The sequence below is a fragment of the Halichoeres trimaculatus genome, unplaced genomic scaffold, assembly GCF_033239565.1.
Source record: "Halichoeres trimaculatus isolate MK-OKI-2021-1 unplaced genomic scaffold, fHalTri1.1 fHalTri1_scaffold_24, whole genome shotgun sequence".
NCBI lineage: Eukaryota > Metazoa > Chordata > Actinopteri > Labriformes > Labridae > Halichoeres > Halichoeres trimaculatus.
The window spans coordinates 3,699,607-3,727,188 of record NW_027437202.1 but is presented as its reverse complement, the minus strand read 5'-3'; the positions used below and the strand labels follow the sequence as shown (position 1 = coordinate 3,727,188).

The following is a 27,582-nucleotide window of genomic DNA, read 5'->3' as shown; positions in this document are numbered from 1 at the left end:
GAAAGAGATGTGTGTGTGTGTGTGTGTGTGTGTGTGTGTGTGTGTGTTGTCACCTTGACCCTCTCCCCCTCAGGCGGGTCAGGCAGTTGGTCCACGCTGCGTTGGATGTCGTCCAGCCAGGCCAGCAGGTCATGTGACTTCCTCCTGTACTGGTACCACTGGGGAGCGATGGCTAAAGCTTTCCTGTTCCTCAGCACACGCAGATCCTGCAAGCACACACACACTCAGCTATTGCGCTGATATGTGTGTGTGTGTGTGTGTGTGTGTTCTCAGTGTGTGTGTGTTACCTTCACTGTGTTGTATTTGCTGTTGAGCTGGTTGTGTTTCACTCTGATCTGCTCCCTCTTGTCCTGATCCGGCGCTCTCTTCTGCAGATTCTCACCTTTCACCAGCAAATCCTTCACTGCACCTTCTTCGTAATCCTACACAACACACACACTTTGTTTACAAGTGCACACACACACTCTCTACAGGAGTGAGGCTGAGTGTGTGCAGGTGAGACCTTATCTTCCTGGAAGTCCTCCTCCTTTAAGTTCTCGCCCTGCTTCACCTCCTCCTCCAGGAGATCCAGCCAGATCTGAGCTTCGCTGTGGTACTGCTCCAGCTCTTTGGCGGACGCCGCCATCTACGGCGAGAGAGGAGAAAGAGGAGGATCATTAGAGGACGTGGAGTGAATGTGCTGCAGACTTTGAAGTCTGAAGTGAGACGCTTAGAGAGAAAGTTTGGAGTGGATTTAGCGCGACTTTGAAGTCAAATTAGGGAGTTTAGAGTTCGTTAAGTGAGAGTTTGAACTTATTAAGCGTGTTTGAAGAGAGCTGGAGGAGATAAGAAGAAAGAGGAGAATGTTTCTTCTTCTTTCCTACGTACCATCCCAGAAGCGATGCGCTGAGCGATGGCGTCGAATCTCTGGTTGAGCTGCTCCACCTTGGGTCCCACCTGCGCCTGGCAGTTCTCCCCTCGAGTGGACATGAGCTCCTGAGCCAGAGCCCTCACCTCCTCCACCTTCCCCTTGGTGAGCTCCAGCTCTGCACGCAGCACCTGCACCACACACATTCGGATCAATCAGGAAGCAGACGTCGAGATTAAAGCAGAGAAAATGTTGTGAAACAAACCTTCAGCACGGCGTCATTTGGTCCCTGGCCGTCGATCTCGTCCATCTTACTCTCTGCTCCATCGATCCATCCGTTCACTTCCTTAATCTCTCCATCCAACTTCTGCATCTGCCGCTGATAGTCCTGGAAGAAACAGAGAGGATCAAACCATGACTCTGCAAACACGACTCAGCAGCTATTCTTAGCTGGGTTTATTTTTAATCTTCACGTCTCCTGACCAGCAGCAGGTTGAGCCACTCCTCCGCTCTGGATGTGACGGCGATCCAGTTGCAGCGCAGCAGGCTGACTTTGTCATCTACCAGGCCTCCGTGGCCCCGCAGCACCGCTTTGAGGGCCTCGGCGAGGTCCACGACAGCCTGGAGCTGCGGCTGGCGCTTCTCCGTCTCCGCGTGGATGGACTGCAAGGAAACAAAGATGTGAGAAAAGGGAAGGAAAGATTTATCGATTGAGCCCTGAGAGGATGTATGTCATACCTGAGCCCACGCCACCTCTGCCTCAAGGTCGCTGGGCATCCCGTCCACAGCGGAGCGCCTCGTCAGCTCTGCGTCTGTGGCGGCGAGCCACTCGGTGAGCCCGTTCAGCTCTTTACGCAGCTTCCTGGACAGCTTCAGGCTTTTCTCCAGCTCCAGTTTGCTCTCAGTGACCTACAAACACAGTAAACCGTCTAAACCTCGCCACAGTGATCCTAAATGTGGCTGCGTGTGTGTATGTGTGTGTGTGTGTGTGTGACCTGTGAGCCCAGCTGGTTGTAGAGGAGCTTCAGCGCCGTCACCCTGTCATCCATCTCTTTGGGCTGCTCTGTCTGCTGCCTCTGCACGATCTGTCTGCCGGTTTTTATCACCGTCTCCACCTCGCCTTTCACCTCACTCAGCACCTTGTACAACTTCTGTTAGACGACACACACACACATGCACAGAAACAGGAAGTTAGCGCTCAATCTGGCACCACATCTCAAGCTCTAACACCGTTACCCACCATGCACTGCTCCAGCTGTGACTGCACGACATCCTGCTCCACGCTGCCGATCTCCAGCAGCCCCACTTGGCTTTTCACCCCAGCCAGGACGCGCTCGCACTCGGCCAGCCGAGCGTCGAAGTTCGCGGGCTTCTGGAAGAGGCGGAACTTGGTCCAGACGTCTGTTAACATTTTCTGCGAGGAGAAAGATCACAGGTCAGAAATAAACACAAGGAGACAACGTGTGTGTTTTGTGAATCCACCTGCTCGGATCAACTTGTTGGCAGGAGATCACTCTCACACTCTCACACACAGCTGGCACAACGCAGAGACGCTCATTAACTGTTTAAATCTGCTGCCAGCGCCTCATCGTGGAGCTGGTCTAAAACCAAAAGTGAGGATTGAAGTCTGCACATTCTGCAAACTTCTCCCCCTGACGCACTGACTGACCGCTCAGCGCTGCCTCACGTAGCCTCCAGCAGAATCAGAAGCGGTCTGCAGAGCCTCTCCTAACATCACACACCGCTTCAGATTCAAGCTCCAAGCAAAAAATTAAAACCTCAGGAGGATTTTCCTGAACATTCCTGCAGAGTTTGCTCCAATCTGACGCACCTGTGTGAGGTCTATCTGTCCCATGACCCTGTTGGACGGGTCTTTGTCCTGGTTCTTCACCCTCATGTCCTCTAGCGTTGTTTCAAAGCCGCTCAGCTCAGACTGGATTTTCTGTTACGCACAAAAACACAGAGAAAGAATAAAACATCCTCCAAACATGGAAAGAAATTACTGAGTTTTACAGATATTTCTATATCACAATACAAAAAAGGTGCCACATTAAAAAAAGACGCCACAAAACTTTCAACAAACTACTTCTCAGACTCAGTGCTGTATTCAGTACATGTTAAAGAAAATGATAGAAAACAACAGAATGAGTTCAAACAATGTTCTCTGAGTTCACTTTAAAGGTATCTGTGTCAGTTGCCATCGCTGCTGCCTTTTCAGTTCAGTTATATTTTTGTTTTAATTTATTTAGATTATTGACATTTTTATTATTATTATTGTTGTTGTTGTTTTTAATTTAATTTAATTTAATTTAATTTAATTTAATTTAATTTAATTTAATTTAATTTAATTCAATTTTATTTTATTTTATTTTATTTTATTTCATTATTTTATTTTATTTTATTTTTTTCGGTCATTATTTTCTCCGTGTCTCCATATGTTTTTATTCTTATCTTGTACTATTTTGTTATATATATTACAGTAATACATTACTGCCATTGCTGGGGTCTATGTAATTTTTTATGTTTTTTTTTTATTATTATTATTATTATTAATGAAGTTAGCATAAGTCCATGCAGGACACGAAAGTCACACCCCCAGCTGTGATCAGCTGATGTTCAATCTAACCCCTCTAAACCAATCACAGCGTGTGTCTAACGACAAGGTGACGTATTTAAATCATATCCTCACTCAGTCTTAATAATTCCTCCTCTACCTCAGCCTCCTTCTATTAAGACTCTTTATGTATCCTATTGATATCTATGCATCCTTTGATCTGTGCGTATGTATGAGGGTTTGCTATGCACTTCCTGGAAAGCTCAAGCAGGCTGCTCGGTAACTCAAAAAAAGGTTTCTGTGTCACCAAGTTTTATTAAAGGAAACTCATTCATCCTCTTTAATATCTGATATATCTACATTTTTAAAAAAGTGATAAATGGTCTCCATGTTTTTTCAAACACTTCCTGTTTCCCCTTCCTTACAGCGGTCACTCTTTCTGTTGCAGTCATGTGTCCAACCCAGGTTTAATGCTTGGTCTATTCATATTTTCTTCTTCTTGCATTCAAGACACACATATCTACCATCACCTGATCCATTTTTGTAAAAGTATTATTTTTAGAGTATGAAGCCCATCTTTATTTTTTAGAGCTTGATCCAAAGCAGCAGGTTTCTGTTGCAGTAAAAACTGACTGAGTAAAAAAAAGTTTTACTGATGAGGACTCAGCACAGTGAGGGAAATCTGCCTGGAAACAAGAGTTTTAAGGAGTAAAAGTTTAGATTTGTCAGTCATGCACCTCCTCCATCCCCCCACAAGGGGGCAGGAGGCACCAAATAGAGATGAGAAGGTGTCACTTGAATACAAACACACACACACACACTCTCCTTTTAAACACCAAGAGCCCTGTAATCACATATGCTCATCCACACCACTCTAATCCAATCATTCGCTCATCATCCTGTGTGTGAGAGTGTGTGTGGGGTCTGTGTGTGTGTGTTGGAGGAAAAGAGGGACAGAGGGAGATGAGTTAGAGAAATTAAACGTCAGACTGAAAAGACAGAAGTGTGTAAGAGTGTGTGTGTGTCCGAGGCTTCTCCAGGCTTAATTAGGACCACAGAGAGAAACAGCATTTGTCTCCCTCCCTGTCTCTCGAGTTCAGCGACACACACACACACTCACACACTCACAGAAGCACATTTCCACTCTCCTCCCTCTACCTGTCAACACAGCTGTCTCTGTTAATAACTCAATCTGACAAAGCTGGGATTGACAGCGCGTCATGACTCAGCACAAACGTGGAATCAGCTGCTCAGCTCAGGGGGATTGATCTGGAAATCGTGGAGATTCTTCATCTTAACAACCGGCTGAGTGCTGCCAGGTTTGGGCTGAGTGCTGCAGGTGGAGACGGGTTGTTTTCAGTTTGATTTGATCTGAAGTTTCACTGAAAATCTGCGCTTATCTTCAGGTTTATGTGAGATCACAGCGGACCACTGCTGGCCTTCCAGGGATCCAGCAGCGGACGCTCAGAGCTGCTTCAAACACGATGTACAAAACACATCCTGCTGTTCAACCTTGCTCTCACATCGCTTTAGCCGTCACGTGACCTCTCATACAAGCGGAGCGCTGAGTGTGAAGCAGCTGGAGGAACCTGGTGACTCAGGTTTGGAGTTTCTGCTTTGACCTTTACCTGATTTATTTTCTGCTTCTTTGCCACAACTGAGGCAAATCTCTGGATTTTTTTAAAGCTCATTTTGCCTGTGAATGAAAGATTAGTCAAAAAAAGTCACTGCAAAAAACTGAAATCTTACTAAGTGTTTTTTTTCTTATCTTAGGTAAAACATGTCTTACTATGCTCGGTATGAGGCACATTCAACCAATCAGTCCAGAAAAATGTCTTGTTTTAAGTTATTTAAAGACAAAAATGAGGTCCACGTTGAGGTCTGAAATGAGGTCACTTTTATTGAGACATTATTCTAGTTTCAAGTAAATTTCTCTTGTTCCATGGGCAGATTTTCTTACTTGTTGCAAGCAGTTTATTCCTTATTTTTGTCTTTAAATAACTTGAAATAAGACATTTTTCTGGACTGGTCAGGTGAATGTGCATCAGATCAAGTATAATAAGACAATTGAGACAAAAACACTCAATAAGATTTCATTTTTTTGCAGTGAAAGAGTTGGAAAGGTCTCCATGGGAAGTTTTGTCATTAACATAACGTTTGTTAGGGAATGCTGGTGTTCACCTGAGCCTCCTGCGGGATCTGCTGCGCGTCGATGTGGTCGGCGAGGTATGCCGTGAGGTGCCGGTCAGTGTTGGCCAGCGAGTCCTGAATCTGCCTCAGCGTCTTGTCGTTCTCCTGCGCCCACTGGACGCTCTTCTCCAGCTCCTTCTGCCTGAGCGCCGCCTGGGGGAACAGGAGAGAACAGGACGACATCAGATATGTTTACACGAATCTCCAAATCTAGTCTCAGCTCAGCAGAGTCCTACAAACGAGGGCTTGAAACTGAGAAAGAGTTGGATTAGATGCTTGTTTAAAGCGTCCTGAGGGGGAGCTCGGGGGGTTTCATTCACATATTTTCACCTCTTATCTTGTTTACTCCTGATTCCTGCAGCCTCACTCCCTCTGCTCGTAGCCTACTACACTTCAAGCAGGAATTAAGCCAAGAGATGAGTCAAAAATGGCTCTGACTCATGCAGAGCCTCGTAACAATCAGGTGTTGAGTGCCTGTTTTTCCTTCACCTGCTGCGTGCTGCTGCTGCAAATAGTCACTCCAGCTTTTAGAGGATGAAACTACAGGTTTGAGAAGTGTTTTCAAGACACACATCAGATTCTTCTGTTGTAAATCCTAAAAACAAAGATGGACTTCCTACCCTCTTGAAGATGGGACTCCGCGGTTTCTCTCGCATGTCGTCTCAGAGTGTCCGACCTCATCAAGGCCGTGCGTCTCCCCTATCAAACCTCACTCCCTGTCCCTGCTGCTTCTCAATGAAGCCGCTCCTGAAGTGTTCCCCTCCTCGCGCTCCGTCTCCCGAAAGGATTAACCGGCAAACACACCAATTAGTTACATCACACACCTGCGTGAGCTGGTGTGTGAGCGCGTATATGTGGTTACAGGTGAGCATGTTAATCCCACACAGACGGATAATGACTAAGTATAGCCCTGAGCCCGGCTCACCTGTGTCACACACACACACACACACACACACACACACTCCCACACACACAGCTCCTGAAGTGAGGAGTGAACGTGGCGTTTTTTCTCCTCTCTGTTGATAAAGTATGAAATGAGAACTGGAGCTGGATTAAATATTTAGACAAACATTGATAACAACCTTCCCTGTGGCGATGTAATCCATTTCTCTGGCAATTGTCGCCTCATGAATACATATTCTTATTAAACAGCCAGTTTCCCCTTATTACTTATTTCCCTCACACACGCAGCGAGTGTGAACACCACAGATAGGCCATCGCTGTTCGCTTAACTGCCTCGTGTTGGAAGCGCCGTCGGCGAAGCGCGGGAGGCGTCTCCGCAGCGCGCCTCCCGCTTATTGGTTTTGCGCCGGTTACAAGGAGCTGAAATTAAAAAGGCAAACACGCCTCTTTGATCAGACGGAGATGTGAAACAACACTTGTGTTTCTCACGCAGCACGCGTGGCTGCGCAGGGGGGAGGTTTATCTCCACATGAGTGTCAAAGTGGGACATTGATATAATGAGATTATAGACTTATTCCACAGTCTCTGGAGTTGCTGGGACCCTGTGCTCCTTCAGCTCTATCTGACTCACACTTTCCTCCAGTTTGGAAACAGAACCAAGATAAGAAGCAACTTTTTAAAATCATGTGGTGACTAAAAACGGAGGCCTCACCTCCTCTCAGTTCTCCTCCCCCTCCTCTAAATACCATCACTGTTTCAGGAAGGAGCAGACACAGAGCAGCTATGTTAATGTGATGACTCTGACCTTTAATAAAGAGACCCTGTGGAGGTTTTTGTAAACAAACAGAATTCCTTAAGGTCTGACAAACAGTCCGTCACAAAGTTTTTATAGAGACGTTTTTTTCTACAGCAGACCAGTGGCATCCAGCAGGGGGGGGAGGGTCCCCATTCTTGTGGCCAAATTGTTGAAAAACGTGTCTAAAAGCGCCCAATGGGACACACACAAAAAGTGGCACCTTAGAATCAAAACAGTCGCTAGCGTGCCCACACATGGGCCAAAACATTAGCTGTAGTCCCCCTTTGGGGCCAAACTTGTGGTGATTATCCCCCTTAGAGCTAAAATGATGGCTAAAGTTTTTAAAAAGCAGCCAAAATGTTGGCTAAAGTTTTTAAAAAGCAGCCAAAATGTTGGCTAAAGACCCCCCTTGGAGCCATAAGTTTGGTTAAAGTGCCCCCTTGGAGTAAAAAAGTTGACTTTAGTGCCCCCACCTGGTGCCAAAAAGTTGTCCTTAGTGCCCCTTTGGAGCCAAAACACTAGCTTAAGGGCCTCTTTGCGCCAAAACATAGACTGAAGTGCCCCAACTCTGAGCCAAAATGTTGTCTTGAGTGCTCCCTTGATGCCAAAACACTGGCTCAGGTAACCCTTGGAGCTAAAATGCTGGCTAAAGTGCCCCCTTGGGACCATAATAATGGCTTTTGTGGCCCTTATAGACTCAAAAGTTGTGCATTAGTGCCCCTTTGGAGCCAAACTGTAAAAAAATTCCCCTGCTTTGGAGCCAGAATGTTGGCTTTAGTGTCCCCTTGATGACAAAACGTTGGCTATAATGCCACCATGGAGCCCAAACACTGGCTCAAGTGGCCCCTTGGAGCTAGAATATTTGCTTTAGCACTCCCTTGGTGCCAAAACGTAAACTTTAGTGCCCCCTTGGAACCAAAACATTAGCTATAGCGCCCCCTTGGAGTAAAAAAGTTGACTTTAGTGCCCCCACCGGTGCCAAAATGTTGTCCTTAGTGTCCCCTTTGGAGCCAAACTTTGGCTGAAGTGCCCCCTTGATCCCCAAATGTTGGCTTTTGGTCCTCTTGGAGCCAAACCCCCCTCAAGATTTGGCTCAGAGGGGAGTTTTAGCTTCCTAGCAGAGCTAAAAACTTCCTAGTGGAGTTTTAATTCCACTGGGGTGGCAAAACTTGTGCACATTAGGGCACTCTTGGAGCTTAAATGTTGTCTCATGAGCCCCATTGAAGCCAAAACAATAGCAATAGTTCCCTTTTTGGAGCCAAAACTAATGCGCAAGTGCCCACTTGGGAGGCCAGACACCTGCTTAAGTGTCCTTAAAAACATGCCAAACATGGTTCCCACCTTAGTTGCGCAAACACACTGTAAGTGCCTTTTTTTTGGCCCCTGCTCTTTAAGAAGTCTGTGCACGCAGCAGGAGCAGACATTTTTAGTCCAGCAGGAACTGTCACAGTTAATACGACCACGAGGAAAAAAGATGTAATAAACACTTTTAAACCAGACATGGATCTATTCTTGAGATCTCGCCCTCAAACACCTCTGATCTGTTGACAAGAGCAGATTTCACCAAAGGAAACCAGGAGCACATTTTCTCACTCTGTGGCTCCATCTGTCTCCTGATCGTCAGGAGCAGCCACATGCCGTCACCGAGCTCCTCGGCCTTTTTTTACAGACCACAAACAAACAGAGCTCATACCCTGCCTCACCTCACACACAGGAATAAAAAGGACGCCAGCTTCTGTGATGCTTTCATAGACAACACACACGATGACACTTCATCTGAGGAACAGTGCAAAAACAGGCTCTCACTCTCTGATGGGGAGACAAACAAAAGGAGGCTTATCAAGCTGCAAGGAGAACATTAATCTGGTTCCTTTGTGAGGGAGGATCAACCCAGCGGGCTCTGAGTGTGTCACTGTAAGTGTGTGTGTGTGTGTGGACTGTAATCTGTCACTGAGGATCACCACGAGAGGCCGAGCTGCATCAGGGCCATTCAGGACGGCTGATGATGTCCAGGAGCGGGAAAAAGAGATATTAGAGAGCACAGGTGGGGAAACAAGGGAGATGATGATGAAGATGTAAGAAGAGGGAGTAAACGGAGGAAATGAAAAAGGGAGGATCGAGAAAAGGGGAGACAAAGGACTCGCTCTGGTATTGATTGACTTGTTTCTTAAATGTCAGAAACAAATATGAAAACGCTGAAAACTGCAGCAGTGATGAATAAATTTCCAGGAAGCGTCGATGTTTTCATGGAATAACTATCATCATCATGTCTTCTTGAGGCAAACAGAGGCTTTCTGAAAAGCAATCAGGGACATGCATGGCTCATATTTCCCTTTCATGTAAAGAAAGGCGCTCCAGCATTTGCATTTATTCATGTGGCGTGGCGTCGTACATGAAGGTAAAGGATCAATATGATGATGCTTGAGTTTGCATCATAAAGAGGTAACAAAAGAGAGACAGGCAGAGAGCATGATGGGTAAGGAGTGTTTCTCATGTGACCTACTCTGGCGAAAAGCTCGTCCCATCTCGTGTTGAAGGCGTCCAGTTTCTGCTGGATCAGCTCGTCCAGAACCCCGCCGTCCATCAGCGTCTGAGCAAGCTCTCGGATCTGGTTCCTGTTGTCCTCAGGATGTCGCAGGAGAGCGTCCAGACTCTGTAAAGACAAAACCTGCAGCTTCAAAAATCAAATAAAACACAGCCCAACGCCGTGACTCATGATGGAGTAGGAAAGCAAATTGAAAATTACGCCGCGTTAGAGTGTTAAGTGCTGACACGTCAAGGTTAAAAGAGGTCAATTAGTGCTTGTTTGTCTGACGTTGGTGCTTAACAGCTTTTCACACATTCACGAAGCCACAAAGGTCGGTGCGGCCGGCGTCGCTGGAGTGATAACTCAACACAGATGGTGCGAGGTGTTTGGCAGCTTTGTTGCTACATGCTAACTTAAATGAAAGGGATCTGGAAGGTCAGCTGTTCCGTCTTCGTACTCACATCCAGCGCCTCCTGCAGCTCCTCCGCCCCTCCCTGCATGTTCTCCGTCTCGTCCAGTTTCTGCTCCAGCTGGTCCAGGAAGGCGTTCTCCTGCTCCAGGTAGGAGAGCAGCTCACACCAGCACGCCCACACCTCCTGCAGAGACACAGCATGAGTGAATACACACCCTAACTCCTTTGCAGTGGCTCTTTGTAACTTTGAAAATATTATTGAAATAAAGAGTTTTATTTTTCTTACAGATGGTTTTGATGATTAAAGACACTGAAGCTAAATAAAATCCTGCGTTAACATTTTGTTGAACTAAATCTTCATCCCATCTGTCAATAAAGCCTGCCACCGCTCTACTTCACCTCCTACAACATCAACAGCCCACCAACTTTCCATTCACCTGTGGCTAACCTCAGGTTTTACAGCCCTGGGAAGATAACTACATCTACAAAAAGACAAATCTAATATTCAAAATTTTTGCACATTTTTTTCTTATTTTTGCAAATTTATTAAAGTTCAAATTTTAACATTCTTTTAAGATTTTTTGGAATTTCATAAAAAATAACTTTTAAATTTCTGAAATTTAGTTTTTTGCAAAGTTGTTGAATTTCAACTTTTAACAACTTTTGCAGATTTTTTAAATTTCAATTTATTGAAATTTTTGCAAATAAATTATTTTTGCACATTTTTTTTTATTTTTGCAAATTAAGTGAAAATTTTTGCAAATTTTTAAATTATTTTTGCAAATGTTTTAAAGTTCAAATTTTTAAAATAATTCAGATTTTTTTGAATTTCATAAAAATTAACTTTTTAAAAATTTTTAAATTTATTTTTTTGCAAACTTTTTTTTTTTCAATTTTTTTAAGCTATTTGCAAATATTTGATTTTTTTTTTCCAAACTTTTCAAATTTCCAAAATTTTTCTAACTTTAAACTTTTTGCAACTGTACTAAATATCTTTTTTTTTTCTCCATTTACTTAAAGTATACGAAAATTCATTTAAGGTACAAAAACTTAGGCATCACATGTACAATTTTATAAATTAAAAAAAAACTTTTCATTGAGATTATTATTCACTAGATTTTAACTGGGTATAGAATTTTACACACTGTAAAAACTTGAATCCAGGTGAGCTAAAGCAAAACAGCTCCTATGAAAGTAAAGGTTACAGACTCCTGCTCTAACTGATGATGGGCTGTAGCATGTCGCTTATAGTGTCACATGATGTCAAAAAAAGATGTGTTGAAATACCAAATGTGACTTTTTTCCCCCAAACAAGAGCCAGAAACAGCATAAATAACTCTCTGGTTAAGGCTGCCTCTTTCAGCGTGTGAATGTCAGACCACATTCCAGCTCAGACATCAGTCGATAAATGTTACAGAGGGCACAAAAGCTGCAGCGAGCGTGCGTGTGTGGAGTTGTTGGAGAAGCACACACAGACCTCTCCGTGAAAATTTTAGTGCAGTCGACCTCACTTTGCAGCATTTTGAGCCCACTCCTCATGTCCTCAGGTTTAACATGCAAAAATGTAATTATTTCATAAAGGAAGTGGGTAAAGATCCAGAATCCTGCAGATTACATTAATTAGAGAGGGTTAAATAATCCCTTTCAGGTCCCTGGATGTAATCTGAGCATGTGCAGAGCTTCAAAGTTCTGTTTCCTGAGCCGTAATCTGAAAGATCCCTCCTTGTTAGTTTGTTAGTTATCACGCTGCAGCAGGAAGGATTTATGCATCTCCGGATGCACAAATGAAGCCCGTGCATATTTTAAACATGGCAGAGCACACACAGCTTTATTAATTATGTTAATCTCCTGGCACTTTGACATGATTTTACGCTGAGAGAGCATCACTGTTTTTATAAACTCCAGCCCCTGTGGGATGTGACTCAACCATTTGTTCAGTTTGGATGTTTGGAGCGAGGTGACCTCCCTCGGTGCGAGTCCTTGGCTTAGAAAGAGCTGTCAGGAAATGATTTCCAGGTGTCTTTAACCTTGTTTTCCCGTGCTGTTTTTAGAGTGTATCATCACGGTTAATGTGCGGTAATATTTTCACAGCTTGTCTGAGGTAAATAAGACGTTTCATTGTGCTATAAGTTTCTGGGTGCTGCCTCATTGCTCTGATCATTACCGACAGACGGGGGTTTCAGCGCCGTTTCATGAGACATAAACTCAGAGAGCAGATTCCAGTGAACAGAGCTTCAAAAGGAGACGGTAAAGTTTCTGATTTTACCTCCAGAGTTTTACACTTTCCATCCAGGCGGCTGCACAGACGCTGGTAGTTCGCTGTTAGCACGTCCAGCTCGGAGCGCAGAGCGTCGTGGGCGGTCGGCGGGGCCTTGGCGATGAAGCTGTTGACGCTGTCTGTCAGGAGTTTGACCTTCAGCTCCTTGGAGTGGACCTCCTCCTGAGCCCTCTGGTGGGGAATCAGAGAGAAATGTGTCACATAAAGAAGAAGAGCGAGGAGCATTAAGAGGCTTTTTTTAATACCGCTGAAAGAATGAATTTAAAGAGACGAATAGGAGAGATAAAGAGCAAAACAGGGCAGAAAGAAGGAGAGGAAGCTTAATGGATGGAGGGATGGACGCCGAACAAATGAATCAATGTGTCTTCTGTTGACAAAGCCACCGAGTGTGAAGAGACAGAGAGACGGAGCGAACAAGTAAGCCGGTGAAATCAATGAATGAAAGAGTGTAGCTAATACTTTCCCAAACGAAAGGAGGAGGGAAGGAAGGAGGGAGGAGGGGATTAGGAGAATAAACGAGTGAGCCGGTTCACCAATGGAGTTTCCTTTAAGCTGGGAATGAAAGGAGAAGAGGAGAGGAAGAGGAGGTGAAAGGAGTGAGGAGGAGTCGGAGGGGGATTAGCGGGAGCAAGGCAGAGTGAAATCAATTTTTAATTTTCAACTTCACTCTCAAGTAAACTTTCTTTTTCTTTTTTTTTTTTTCCGGTAAGGAGAGGAGGAGGAGGATGACGGCCAAAGCTTTCGAGTTGATATGAAAAGCAAAACGGTGCCATAAATTTACATCACAAATACATCACATTAAAGTTATGAAAGCTGAAAGAGGGAGGAGAGGGGAAAAAAAAATACAGAGCGCAGCGGTGAATGAGGGAATCGATGCGGCGTGATACAAAATTGAGGAACGGAGGGGATGAGAGGGGAAGAGGTGGTTTTTTAGAAAAGAGATACAAAGCTGTGAGAGAAGAAGAAAGGAGGAGGAGGAGGCAGACGGGGGATGGTATCGACCGGGAATTAACCAGGATGAGAAGAGAGGAGGAGAACATCTGCAGCAGCTGCACAGAGAGGAGAAAACACCTGACTCCTCACAAAGCTTCTCAGAGAGCTCCTAGACTGAGGAGTCTTAGTTAGAGAGAGGTTCAGGAAGCTTCTGAGAGCAGCTCTGAGCAAGGAGGAGGCAGAAACTTTGATGTTAGTGAGGAGGTGTGGTTGACCCCGTTGCCAGGTATGACACAGCCTCCTGAGAGCTCTGATTGGTCAGTACAAAAAGAGGAAAAGACGAGGGGGAAAAATGCTCCTTGCTCCTGATAATGAATAAAACTCAGCTAAATTACATGAACAGAGGCTCGGCTTCAAAATGTTTGAACGTACCTCATTCTCACTAGAAAAAACTGAAATCTTATCAAGTGTTTTTGTCTTATTTTCAGTAGAAAAATGTCTTTTTTTGTACTTAATATGAGCCACATTCACCTGACCAGTCCAGAAAAATGTTTTCTTTTAAGTCATTTAAGGACAAAAATGAGGTCTGAATTGAGGTCCGAAATGAGGTCACTCGTTATAAGACATTATTCTTGTTTCAAGCAAATTTTTGAGCGTATTTTTCTTTTTCCATTAGCAGATTGTTTTTTACTTGTTACAAGTAATTCAGACCTCATTTTTGTCTCTGAACAACTTGAAACAAGACATTTTTCTGAACCGACCAGGTGAATGAGGCTCATATCAAGTAGAACAAGACACTTTTAACTTATAAAAGGCAAAAACACTTGCTAAGATTCCAGTTTTTTGTAGTAAAGAGGAGCCGTTAAGTGAAAAAGTGATAACAAAACTTTGCTTATTTCAGTAAAATGTTGCATAATTGCTGCGTAAATGTCTCAGAAATAGCCTGGTGCATTACAACAACATCTGGGTAAAAGCAGAGGTCATCACTGATGCTCAACGAACAACCGGCTTGATAGCAGCTAGCCCTCACTGCAAAAAACTGAAATCTTATGAAGTGTTTTTGTCTTGTTTTCAGTAAAAAAAAAATTTTTAGACATAATATGAGCCACATCTACGTGATTAGTCCAGAAAAATGTCTTATTTCAAGATATTTTAAGACAAAAATGAGGTCTGAATTGCTGTAACAAGTAAAAAAAATCTGTCAATGCAACAAGAAAAATTTACCAAAAAATTTGCTTGAAACTAGAAAATTTCTTGCTCCATTGTCAGATTCTTTTTAACTTGTTTTAACCAATTCAGACCACATTTTGTCTTTTAATAACTTAAAACAAGACATGTTTCTGGACTGATCAGGTGAATGTGGCTCATATTAAGTCTTAAAAGACATCCTCTACTGAAAACAAGACAAAAACACTTGATTAAATTTTCATTTTTCACACCAATTATATTGATTTGCTTATTGATCTGTTTACTGTAAAGAAAAATCTCTAAGAAAAATCTTAGAATTCAAGAAATTCTAAGATCGTCTCCTGTCATCGTTACACACCTTAAGCTCCTCCACAGCCTTGCGCAGCTCCTCTGGCGTCTTGTACGTGAAGTCCCTCTCCAGGTAGTCCTCCTCAGCCTGGTTGATCCACTCCTGCATCTCCTGCATCTCCTTCCTCAGAGCCATGGTTTTGTCCAGGCCGCCTTTCAGCGCTGATTTCTTAGCGTAGGCCTGAGAGGAGGAGGAGGAGGTGCAGATGTAAACAGACGGGAATGCTCCACATGTTCAGGTGACAGGAGGAAAGGAGGACGCACCTGTTTGCAGACGTTCTCCCACTGTGCGTTCAGGTCGTCCAGCTCCTTCTGGATGTAGACGGCGAACGGTGGCTCAGCCTCCTTCTTCAGGTACAGACCCACTTCGTTGATGCCGTTGACGCTGGGCTGGATGGTGTGGATGTCATTCACTAAAGCCTGACCAATCAGAGCACAAAGAAGAGTTTAAACAAGTCGTGTGATGTGTGAAGTTTTTGTTACTGATGTGTTGTTTCCTCACCGTGCACTGCTCCAGCTGCTTCTCCAGAGCTTCAGAGTCTCCCAGTGCCGGCCACTCCTCGTTTAGGAACACGTCCACGTCTGCCATCCACTTCTTCAGAGTCTTCACGTCGTTCTAGAGAAGAAAGAGAAGAAAGAGAAGAGCAGGGATGAATGAAGCTGATACATCATCATAAGTGTAGTACAGCGTTGTGATTAGTCGCACCTCAAACTGCATCAGCTTCGCCATCAGCTCCTGGATTCTCTGCGCGTTATCTGCGAGGGTGGTGCCCAGACGTTTCCAGCGCGCCATGATGGCGTCGATTTCAGTGCGGTACCTGCAGAAACAGATGAATCGGTTGGAGGGTGTAATTTTGCATCCTTTTCCCTGCTATTATTTTTGCATCTTACTTCTGGCAGATGTCTGGCGGGGCTTTCTGGAAGACCTGCTCCACAGTCGAGTTCAGGTAGTCCACCTCGCCCTGGTGGTCCGCCAGCGCCACCTGGAGATCCTGGAGGAGGGAGGGAAGACAGAAAGAGATTATTTTAGTGTTTTCTGAGATTTGTGTTGATTCTTTTAAACAGGGTCTCTGTACTGAAAGTTTTGCAATACACAGAAAAAAAGAATTACATAGAAAAACATATATACGATACGATCTTATCTCACAGGAGAGGATCCAGAATGCTGGAAATTGTTATAATTCCAATTGTGATAAATTTATGGTCAAAAATCCACAACACTTTCCAACTAATATTTACACCCCCCCCCCCCCCCCCCCCCCCCCCAAAAAAAAAAAAAAAATGTGTGTGATGATGTCACACACATTTGTGATCCCCATGCATATGTATATATGTATACTGATGTCTTATATGCGTATCATTCTTGGGATGTTTTTTCTTAATTTTTTATTTGTTATTAGTTAAAAAAAATTTTTAAAGTTTTTTTTCATTTATAATCTTTTTTTTATTCTTTATTTTTGTAATCTATTTTTTGTGGGTGTCTTTTTTTTTCCTGTATTTTGTTTTTGTTCTCTTCGGCCCTCTGCTTTGAAAGCATGTTGAACAATTACCCTTCATATGAAAGAAGATGAGGGTAACTGCACATCCCTCTTACAGACTGTACATAGTTATAGAGTAAAAAGGAGTTTGTTATTTAAAAAAAAAGAGAAAAAATCTGCTGGATTCTGAATCAAGATGATCGAGAAGGTCATACATTTCACCAATCACCTGATTTAAGTCTGTTTTGTAGTTTAAAAATTGCTCTGCAATTGCATTTATCTATAAAAATGAGATTTAGGGACATCAAATTTATGACAAGATGTGAAAGTGTGGTCTAGAACAGGGGTCCTCAACCTGTGGCTCTAGAGCCTTAAGCAGCTCTTTTGAAATTAAGTAAAAAAAAAAAATTTTTCAATTTCTTTAATTTTGGTTTTTGTAAAATTTCAGGTTTTTTTTTTCACAATTTTTTTTGGCTAATTTTTTTTTTTCAATTTTCCAAAATGTTTGCAAATTTATAAAATATCTTTTTTTTTGCATTTTTTATTTTTTTTTTGTCTGAAATTTTAGCAAATTTATTAAAAGTAAAAAACTTAGACATCACATATACAATTTTATAATTAAAAAAACTTCTCATTGAGATACTTTTCACTTTAATGAATGAATTTAACTAGGTAAAGAATTTTATACACTGTATTGTCTCTATTGTGAAGATAAAGTAGATTTTGTGGCTCCTGATTGTCTTGAATCCAGATGAGCTGAGGTGAAACAGCCCAGAGGTCTTTTAAAGAGATCTTGAAGAGATGATATTCCATTATTAAGCCAGATGTTAAAGGCTCCCTCTGAAAATGATAAGAACTTGTGTTGATTGTGTTTGAATTTTCATGAATATGAAGATAAGCTGAGAGCTGATGTAACACTTCTTTCATTTTCATTTTTTCATCAAGGTTTTATCGAGAAAGTCTTTAGCCATCACTCTGTAGAAATAAACAGACCTCACTCCCTCAGATCATGTGAAACCCACAGACGCTTGAAGCCGTTTCCCCACCTCAAAGCGAGCTGAGTGTGGATGACGAGCACGAGAGGTGACAACTCCACCTCTGTTAACATTTTGTAACAAACGCCTTTTTTCACACTCGTTGACTCTGCCGCACAGGATGAATTACAAACACAGCCGTCTTCAGGAGGGAGAGGACGCCGTGTCCACACTGAGGCAGCTTCAGAGGCTTAAGTTTAGCTTAGTTCAAGCACGGCCCTCGGACAGGACATCCGTCAGTTAGCATGGATTACCCACAATCCTCCTGCTGCTGCACTGAATCCAAAGCAGGGGCTCTCTTTGTTCAAAGTTTGGGTCTTGAGTGTTGAGTTTGTTGGATGCTGCATGACACATCATCACCTTGTGACCCTCGTCTTCTCCTTCACCACACCTCCATCAGGAAATCACTAATTAATCATCAGATGTAACGACTCTTAAAGCGACGCTACGTGATTGAACGCTGCAATCCCGTCTTTAATAACTGGCAGTATCAGCTGCTGATGAAATTAATGATCGCCTCTCTTGAAGCTGTCAGAGATCTCAACCAATCAGAGCTGTTTTTTAATACCAGGGAGGTCAAGATTCAAAATAAGAGGACTCATTATTGGGGAGATGAAAGTAGCAGAGTGTGAGAGGTGACGCCGCTCCGGAGGTGGACGCCGAGATTAATGACAGCTGATCAGTATGCAGAATGGATTCCCAATTATTATCTTCAATCCACTTTAATTAATCTGAGGCTACACGGCTTGATCTCCCTGCTCGGCTTAGAGACCATTATCAACTTTAACGACGCACACACACACTTCTCTTTGTAGTGTGACCTTCACTGAGGTCCCAGATAGAAATCAGCGGCGCTAAAACAACAACAAGAGAAGAAGAAAAGGCCTCGTACTCCTTGGGTTGGTGAAAAAAAGACTTTTCTCTCATCCTTTGTGTCGTCTCACTGACACATTTCAGACTGTGAGTATGTGTGTGTTTATGTGTGTGTGTGTGTGTGTGTGGTTTTCTGCAGGTAGATATTGTGATAAACAGAGACACTGATTTGCTCCGCTGGGATTCTGCTCACCCGCCTCTCATAATTGAAGTGTTGTAGACAAACACACACACACACACACATGCACACACACACCAGCTCCGGCCTGCTCTCTGAATATTAAGCAGATAAAAAGCCGAGCTTCAAGATTTGGGCTTGTTTCAGGAATTTCTTATGAAATTTTAAAAATAAAGCTGCAGATTAAGCAGATTAAAGCTGGACGTTGATGAAAATTTATGAGGAGGAAGATCTGAACCAAACAAACTGAAACCAGATGAAAAAGCATATTGAAGGTTAGATTTTTGTAAACTAAGACTTAACTTCATCTGATAATGGCTGTAGAATAAGTCAATCATTGATTTTGTTTGTTATTCAACAAAAAAAAGCTTTTTTTTTTCCAACACGGTGTCATATGACGTAGCAAAGGGACTCACTTTTCTTTATTCCACTTTAAGCTAATGTAAATATGCTTCTTCCTAAGTTTTATTTAATTAAACCCTCCATTTAGATGATTTAAATGTGTTTGGATGGATGGACGCAGAAATACGAGCCTAAAAATCATTTTTAAGTGTTTTTTTTTAGCTTTTTATGCCTTTAATCAGAGAGGACAGGACAGAGGATAGACTAGGAAACAAGGTGAAAGAAGTGGGGAATGACATGCAGGGTTCCCTCGAACCCAGGTCACTTGCTTGAGGGCAAACCTCATAGGGCGCCACCTAGGGCAATTTTGGAAAATAATCTAAATGCGATTTTTTGGGGGGAAATTTAACACAAGGAATAAATCCTTCTATAGTATGACCAAAAAGACAAAGTATACTTAACATTTAAACATTTTGACTCGAGATTAGTGGGTACACTGCAAAAAATGAAGTCTTAACAAGTGTTTTTGTCTTATTTTCAGTAGACAATGTCTTTTTAGACTAAATCTGAGCCACATTGTTCCATAGGCAGATTTTCTTTACTTCCCACAAGCAATCCAGACCTCATTTTAGTCTTGAAATAACTTGAAACAAGACGCTTCTCTGGCCTGATCGGTTGAATGTGGCTCATATCAAGTGTAAAAAGACAATTTTTCCTTAAACTAAATGAAAAATACTTGATAAGATAAGTTTTTTGCAGTGTAGACATCTGATAGACCTCTGAACACAGCATTAGGCTATATATCACTAGCTAACAGCGCTAACTCCTCTGATTCTCCTCACACCACAGCTCTACAGCTCTCCTACAACTGTTAATCCTCCTTTTTTTAGCCTGTCTCCATCTTTCCTAACAGGCTCATAATTATAACCCTGAGGTTATGGATCATATGGATACAAACACAGATTTTTTTTCCTCTTTATTGATCGAAGAAAACGAGTCAGACTAGAGAAAACAAAGGCTGCGTCGAGGCGCCTGAGTTGACAGTGAGGCCTTGAAGCTCAGAGATGATCTGTAACAGCGAGGATTAATATTCTAGTACAGGTTATTCCCTTAGGAGATGGTGCTTGAGAGGTTTTTATCAGGGTCTGGAGGCAGGATGCAGACTGCCCTCTTTAACGCCTCCTCCGCTGTAAACAGGTGGTTTTGTCTCCGCTGAGAATGACCTCCTCTATTTTACAGGGATTTTATGTTTACAGCAGCTACTGAGGGGTGTCCTGATGTATCAGATCCACAGTGGGTTTACCCACCGGGTTGTGGGTATGAATCAGACTCGTACTTAATGGGGCATGTCATCTATTTTCTCTCCTGGTCTTTATCCTCTGTCTGCTACCTCAAAGAGCGGCGGAAAAGCGGCCTTTAAAAGAGTGCTGCTTTGGCAGTTTGGCAGCGCCGGTGGCAGTATAACTTTACGGCTCGTAGTAAAAACTGATTACAGTGTTATACGGCCCCACAGGATCGCAGAAGCCAGATCCATTTTGGCTTTTTATGGGAATTTGTAAACAGATCGGAGCAGCGGTGTTGGGGATACAGAGGCATTTCCACCATGGGCTGAATCACCGCTCGCTCCAAGCGGATGATGGGATTACAGCAGACACGCATTACGGCGTAATTAACCGTGATTCATACAAGATCATGAGCAGATACAGTCTTAGAAGTCGTGAAAACTCACTTACTTTACCATAAATAGCCCATTATGCATGATTTTTATCTCCACTTTATGACGCTCAGATGCTCAAGTGCTCGTTTGCATCAAAAGAATGAAAAGAAATCAGACATTTCTGCAGCTTTGGCAGAATAACCTGCGCGTTAACTCTACTTCTGGATTCAAACAGCGCTCATCTGCAGACTTGCTGCACAGGTGTGAGTGTGTTTGTGTGTGTGAGCGTACCTGAACGTCCTTCAGCCTCTGCTCCATGACAGGGTACTCTGTAACAGCCGTGGACGGGATGGCCAGCTTGGCCTCGCACTGTTGTAGCCATGCCAACAGTGTGGATATGGTTTCTTTGTACCGAGCTGGGGGCAAGCTCTCCAGAACTGACACAGAAAGAGATGAGAGAAAGATACAGTGGGGCGGAAAAGTCTTTAGTCAGCCAGGTCTGTAATTTTTTTCTTTTTTTTGAAGTTACATATATACTTATTTTATTTTTTTTCAACATTCTTTTTTATTAAATTTTTGGCACGAGGTGAGCAGAAATTTACCATTTGTTACAATGAACATGCATATAACCCCCCCCCCCCCCCCCCCCCCCCCAAAAAAAGGCCAAATCTGCATTAAGTTTTTCAGAATAAAAGAGAAAAATAAATAAATAAATAAATAAATAAAATAAAAAAAGATAAAAAATAATAATAATGAAAAATGAAAGAAAATAATTGTCACACAAAGACAAAAATGTTTCAGTGATGAAAAATCTAGCTGAATGAAAAATGCTAACATTAAGAGATTTCATAATTTAAGGAATGATTTGACCCAAAACTCCAGCATAAATTACCGTTTTCTGACACAAAATGTGAACCACAAATCCAGCTTTCGTTGCCTGGATTGTTTCTGTACATTACAGCGATCCATCAGTTTCTCTTAGACTTTCAGTACCCTGTCTAAAGATAGCTCTGATTGCTTTCAAACATGTTTGTTCAATCAAACGCGCAACAGCTCTTTCACATTTTTACATTTTTTGATTTAATTTAGCGTTTAGACGGTATTTAGGCCAATGCTGCCACTCATCTCTCTCTTTCTTCCACTCATTAGGCGTAACCGCTGTGACATCTCGTCACTGTCCACAGCCTCAAATAGTCAAGACTCTAAACTCAACAAAGGCCAAGGCCAAAGAGCTGTCCAAGGACACTAGGGAAAAAAATGTAGACCTGCACCAGGCTGGGAAGAGTGAATCTACACCAGGGGAGCAGGTTGGTGTGAATCAATCAACTGTGGGAGCAACTGGAAAAGATACAAGACCTTTGAGAATCTCCCTCCATCTGGGGCCCTATGCAAGATCACATCCCATTGAGAGCAAAAACCCCAGAACTACATGAAGGGACCTGATGATTGACCTGCAGAGGGCTGGGACCAAAGTTACATACAGTAAAAACTGAAATCTTATCAAGTATTTTTGTCTTATTTTCAGTAAAAACTGTCTTGTTATACTTGATATGAGCCACATTCAACTGATCAGTCCAGAAAAAAAACAAAAGAAATTTACTAAAAATTTGCTTGAAACTATAATAATGTCTCAAAACAAGTAACTTTTCTCTTGTTCCATTGGCAGATTTTTTTTCAACTTTTAACAAGCAATTCAGACCTCATTAAAAAAAAAAAAACACTTGATAACGTTTCATTTTTTTTGCAGCATAACACCCAGAGGGACTCAAATCCTGCAGCACCAGGACATGTCCAGGCATGTCTGAAGTTTCCCAGAGAGCATATGGAGGATCCAGAAGAGGACTGGGAGAAAATTATGAGGTCAAATGAAACCAAAAAGAACTTTTTGGTAAAAACTTAACTCTTTGTGTTTGGAGGAAGAAGAACACCACACCTGCTGTGAAGCATGGCGGTGCAAACCTCATGCTCTGGGGCTGTTTTTCAGCAAAGGGGACAGGGTGACTGATCCGTGTTAAGGGATGAATGGTGACGCTCAGGCAATGAAGGTGTGGCTCTGTAAAAAGCATTTCAAGGTCTTGAAGTGGCCTCGCCGGTCTCCAGACCTCAACCTCATAGAAAACTTGTGGAGGGAGTTGAAAGTCAGATACAGTCCGTGCAAACCAGAGGAAGACTGACAGGAAACCTCTGACCTCAACTAAGGTTATCAACAAAGTGTTGAGTTAAACTTTTGTTATTGACCAAATTCTTATTTTCCACCAAAATTTAAAAATGATTTCTCTAAAAATTCCAATCACATTCCCCTGCCTCCATCACTTTCCCCCTCATTGATATAAATAGCGATCTGCTCTCGTTGTGTCTCAGCATCTGTTGGAGTTAAATCTTCCTCTTCAGTCTCATTAAGTCTCGTCGTCAGTGATTTCTCTCCGGAAGCCTCAGAGAGCGTCTTCACACGCAGACGGAGTGAGAGTAGCACTTCAAAATTGGACTAAAGTGACTCACTGGCACTCCCGCTGGATGCTCATCGTGACGACAGGTGGAGAGGTGTCACTGCATGAGTGTTCGTTCACACCAGAGTCTGAGTCACTGGATGTAAAATCAGCACGGTGACGTGTAAACGGTGCCAGACTGAAATCTAACATCATGATCCCTCACAGGATGTAGATTCTGTCTCCCTGTGTGTGCTCAGTGGGCAGTGATTCAGACTCTCCCTCAAAGCTTGGGATAACGAGGTAGATGTTTGTTACACTGAGGTCATTTGGCTAAAAAAGCACATGATGTTTTCCTCAGAGCGCCGTCTCCCACATCAAACTCAGGCCAGAAATAGAATAATCTCTCTGATATCAGCTGTACGGCGTGGTAAGTGTTGTTTTCTGCCAGCCAGATTGATCCAACGCTGCTTTGTGGTGGTAATTGGTGTGTGGATGATATAGAAACAGAGACGTATTCGCCCCTGATGTTGACGCTTGTGAGATCTCATGTTTGTTCTGCTTTTCAGCAAACACAACGAGCAGATGGATGCTGTGGGGACAGACTGTGAGTCCGTCTGATGTGACGTGTGGGCGTCGCTCTCATCTGAGCAGCTTGGGCCAGTTGTTCGAAGGTAATCTGATCAGATTTGGTAATCAGATTAGATCAGATGAATCACTTTGATATCTAAAAATGTCATTATTATCTTGATTTAGACAGTATCCCAGGACTGTTTTTTATTTTATTAAAAAAAAATCAGACTATGTACACTCATGTGCATATTATTTTTCTGATTTATGATTCTCATTTTTTTTAAATAATATTTCATATTTTTATTTTTCAAATAATCACTATTATTTTACTACTTTTATTATTATTTCTTCACTTATTATTGTTTATGTGTCTGTTTTTTCCCCTGGGCCCTCTTTAATATATATTTTAGATGTTTACAAAAAGGATATTTAGCTGACGTGACAGACTTATAAATTGACAAAGGAAAAGATATTCGTCATTATTATCATCATTTTTTAATTAATTTGATTTAATTTTATTTTATTTTATTTTATTTATTTATTTATTTATTTATTTTATTTTCCTCTTTGTATCTAATCCATTTATGTATGTTAAAAACGAATGGACAGTGAGGAAGAGGAAAAAAAAGGAAAAATTATATCTCCGAGGAATCAAATAAGTGATACTATGAAACTTTATTTTTAATAAAAACAGAATATAAAAAAAGAAAAAATAGCATAAAACTGAGACTAATCCCCTGATCTTCAATAGCAAGAAATGATCCAGATTAAATTCTTTCAACAACTGGCCCCTTGAGATTGAAACAAACCAAAGTCGCCTCTAATCCATATTTTACGGTAATAAAATTCTGATTGTGTACCTAATAGCCCGGCTTTTTAATGGAAATCTGATTTTAATCTTCCTCTAAGAGCTGCTCAATAACTCCTATAAAACAAAAAAATGCTTCTCTTTGAATTTACCCTCCCTCAGTAATTGAAATGTCTATTTTGATAAACAGCCGGCTTCTTCCAGAACTTTCACGTCTGATTCAGAAGTCGCGGTGGTAACGTGCTGTTTAATGTCTGGGGCAGCAGCAGGTCTGCGACGCGGCCGTCGTTTGTCATGTAAAGATGTGAGGCTTTAACAGGAAAGGCAAAGCCTGGGTGTTAAACTTTATGAATCAGTCAGTGCTGAATTACAGACGAGGGCTTGTGCTGAATGGGAACTGAAGCAGGTCGAGCAACCTGAGCAGCACCAGAAGAATCTGAGTTCTGAATTAATGATGCGAGCGAGGACTGATAGGCAGCCTGTTTTCATCTTTCTGAATATTAACGAGCTCTCTGCGTAAATACCTGGCTCCTAAACGAGTGGAGCAGGGGGCAGGTAAACAAACAGAGGTCACTCACCCAGCTGCAGCTGCCGCTCCCTCTCCCTCAGGTCCTCCAGCACTTTCAGGTAGTGCTCTTTGAAGGCCACGATGTCTGCATCCAGGAAGGCCGACGGATCCTCCTCTCCTTCTTTTGCCTCCTTCAGCTCCTGCAGTCGCTTCTCCAGGAGGTCCACCTGTGGCTGCAGGGCGGCCAGGCGAGCCACTTCCTCCTGCAGGAACCAAAAGAAAAAAAATGATGAACTCCTCTTTTTTTTTTTTTTTTACAGAGATTTGTGGTGTAAGAACCGCTCCATAAAAAGCGATCCGCGTTAAAGAATCACGTTCATCCACTCCATTTGCCTTCTGCTTATTCAGATCTATTCCACAGAAAAAGTTTAAACACACTCCCAGTTGATAATGAATAGGAAACCAAGCAGGAAATTGGACCAGCTCAGCAAAACTGCAACAGAGCTGTGGAGCTGTTTCTCCTGGAGTTCAAAATGTAGAAAGACGGGAGACAAATCACTGCTTCATCAGCAGAGGGAAGGGCTGTAGCAGCATAAATGTTTCTGTAATTTTCCAGCAGTGTAGTACAAAGTTTGCTTGTCGAGGCAGCGGAGGGGGAGCAGAGATGCGTCTTCTCTGCGAGGTGTGAATGTTGATAAAAAGTGGTTTCCTCTTTAGCTCTATGAGACTGATGTTTGTGATTAAAAGTGGAGTTAATCCGCAGAATCAAGCAGCTGGAGACGGAGATAACTTTGACACAGAGTGGAAGTGAAGCTAAGAAGTCCAGCCTGATTAAAACCAACGAGCAGCGTGGGTCGAATCCCGCTTGAAATATAAGAAACAACACATCCAGTTTCTCCTCCCACTGATCCTCCACAGCCTGACTTATTCACGTCGTGTCACATCAAAGATGAGGAGGATCAGCCCAGGATTGAGCAGGTAAGGCAGGTTAATATTCACCGAAAGCATCCTGCAGGGTTAAAGCTTCGACTGCAGCTCGCTCTTATCCCCCTTCTAACAGATCCCGAGTCGGCGCCGTCGCCTAAAGTCAGGAGACACGCTCCTTATTCATGAGTAATGTTAGAAAACACAAGCATTTAGAAGCTGGACGGGAAATATTTTCATAAACTAAACAGTTGGCGGTGCGATCCGCCGGCAGGAAGGTCGTTTTAAAGTTTCAGTAAATATTTTATTTTCTCTGAAGCCTTTTCCTGTTTAATGAAAAGACAGCAGCTCCGTGTCTGTGTGTGTGTGTGTGTGGGCGCTCCTGTTTGTGTGAATTTGTCTGCAGCAGATGCTCGATGTTCTTGGAAACTGAATCTAATTTCTCTTTACTTCTGCTTCATCTGATAACTCCTCGTTTTGCTTTCTTCTGATTTATTCTCTTCACTTTTTTTTTTCTCGTGGCATTTGCTCGTCTCTTTCCCTCCGCGTCCTTCCTTTCGCTTTAATTACACCTCTCCTGTGTTTATCCAGAGCTGCCTGTCACTTTTCCGCTCCTCTTGTTTGAATGCTATCAAAGTAAACCTGTCGGAGTGTGTGTTTTCCTGCTGGTCAATACCACGCCCGCTCCTTCAAAGCCACATTCAGTCTGAAGCAGCCGCCTCCATGCCTCCCCTTAAATTGCCAAATTGGCACCGTCCAAAGTTTTCTCGATTACTTTTTTAAAGGTCTTTTTCACAGTCGCTGAGCTACGATGAAAAGACGAGTGAACAGGATGATTTTACAACAAGCTAAGGAGACTTTTCTTAATGCTCATCTAATAAAACTCCTTTACGTTCAGGGTGGGGTCAGATAATGAGGAATAGGAATACTTACATAACATTGCTGAGACAAACAGATGCATGAAAAGAGACAGAAGTTCAAACAGGCAGAATAAGTCACACAATGAAACATCGCTGAGGACAAATGGACGAATTCAGGACATCAACTCAGAAAAGCTCGATCGACTCACCCGACATCGCTCCAGCTGCACTCGGAGCGGCTCGGGCTCAGACGCCGGCGGCGCCTGCACTTTGAGCCAGTTCTCGCTGCTGTCCACAGCCTGCTCACACTGCTCATACAAGCTGTAGAACGCCAAAACCTGCAACACACACACACAGGATCAAAGTGCAGTCAAAGGAACAAGGGAGATGTTTTCCTTTTCAATGAACTCTGAGTGTAAAGGAAAGGAAAAAAAAAAGAAAAGAAAGAAATGATGATGTTTTATAAATGTGTTCACCTCTTTTTTAATTAATAAATTAAGTAATTTATTTAATTTCATATTTTTTGTTTTGTTTCACTCTCTCTTTGGATTTTGATTTTGTTTCTCTTGGCTTTTTTTGTCATGTATGCATATAAAATGTAAAAAATTCAACATAACATCCGTCTGGTTTCTCTTACTCAGTGAGTCATGTTACTTTGAGTTTCTCGCCCTTTACCTGGAAAGTGTGACTGATTTAGCTCTCACACTCTGCTTTTTTCACCTTTAGAATGAAGGAAAGTGGAAACTACAGAGACCATCATCCTTTGCAACTTGTTTAATTAAAGGTAGAGTTTGCAGAATTTTCCTAAAAAAATAGAAAGTCAACTTTTACAGGAATAATCCTACTCTATCGTCTCCTCTGGGCTTCTACACATGTGTGTCAGTGTCTGTGTCTGCCTCATACCCCCTCCTCTGCCTGGATGTTGATGTTTTGGTTGAACTAGGA

At 42.6% G+C, this 27,582-nt stretch overlaps 1 protein-coding gene across 1 annotated transcript in view; it reads right to left on the bottom strand.

Moving 5' to 3' along the window:
• Positions 1–27,582, bottom strand: part of dmd (dystrophin) — a 137,171-nt gene that overhangs the window by 62,571 nt on the left and 47,018 nt on the right. The window contains exons 22-43 of the mRNA XM_074664873.1: positions 26,847–26,975; positions 24,924–25,116; positions 20,830–20,975; positions 15,868–15,968; positions 15,683–15,794; positions 15,479–15,592; positions 15,241–15,396; positions 14,987–15,157; positions 12,496–12,678; positions 10,279–10,413; positions 9,794–9,943; positions 5,583–5,744; positions 2,679–2,789; positions 2,088–2,261; positions 1,843–1,998; positions 1,586–1,756; positions 1,331–1,510; positions 1,113–1,235; positions 868–1,038; positions 503–625; positions 288–422; positions 54–206 (exon numbers count right to left, since the gene is read on the bottom strand). Coding sequence (XP_074520974.1) covers positions 54–206; positions 288–422; positions 503–625; positions 868–1,038; positions 1,113–1,235; positions 1,331–1,510; positions 1,586–1,756; positions 1,843–1,998; positions 2,088–2,261; positions 2,679–2,789; positions 5,583–5,744; positions 9,794–9,943; positions 10,279–10,413; positions 12,496–12,678; positions 14,987–15,157; positions 15,241–15,396; positions 15,479–15,592; positions 15,683–15,794; positions 15,868–15,968; positions 20,830–20,975; positions 24,924–25,116; positions 26,847–26,975 — 3,249 coding nt within the window. The remainder of the gene's footprint in view (positions 1–53; positions 207–287; positions 423–502; positions 626–867; positions 1,039–1,112; positions 1,236–1,330; positions 1,511–1,585; positions 1,757–1,842; positions 1,999–2,087; positions 2,262–2,678; positions 2,790–5,582; positions 5,745–9,793; positions 9,944–10,278; positions 10,414–12,495; positions 12,679–14,986; positions 15,158–15,240; positions 15,397–15,478; positions 15,593–15,682; positions 15,795–15,867; positions 15,969–20,829; positions 20,976–24,923; positions 25,117–26,846; positions 26,976–27,582) is intronic.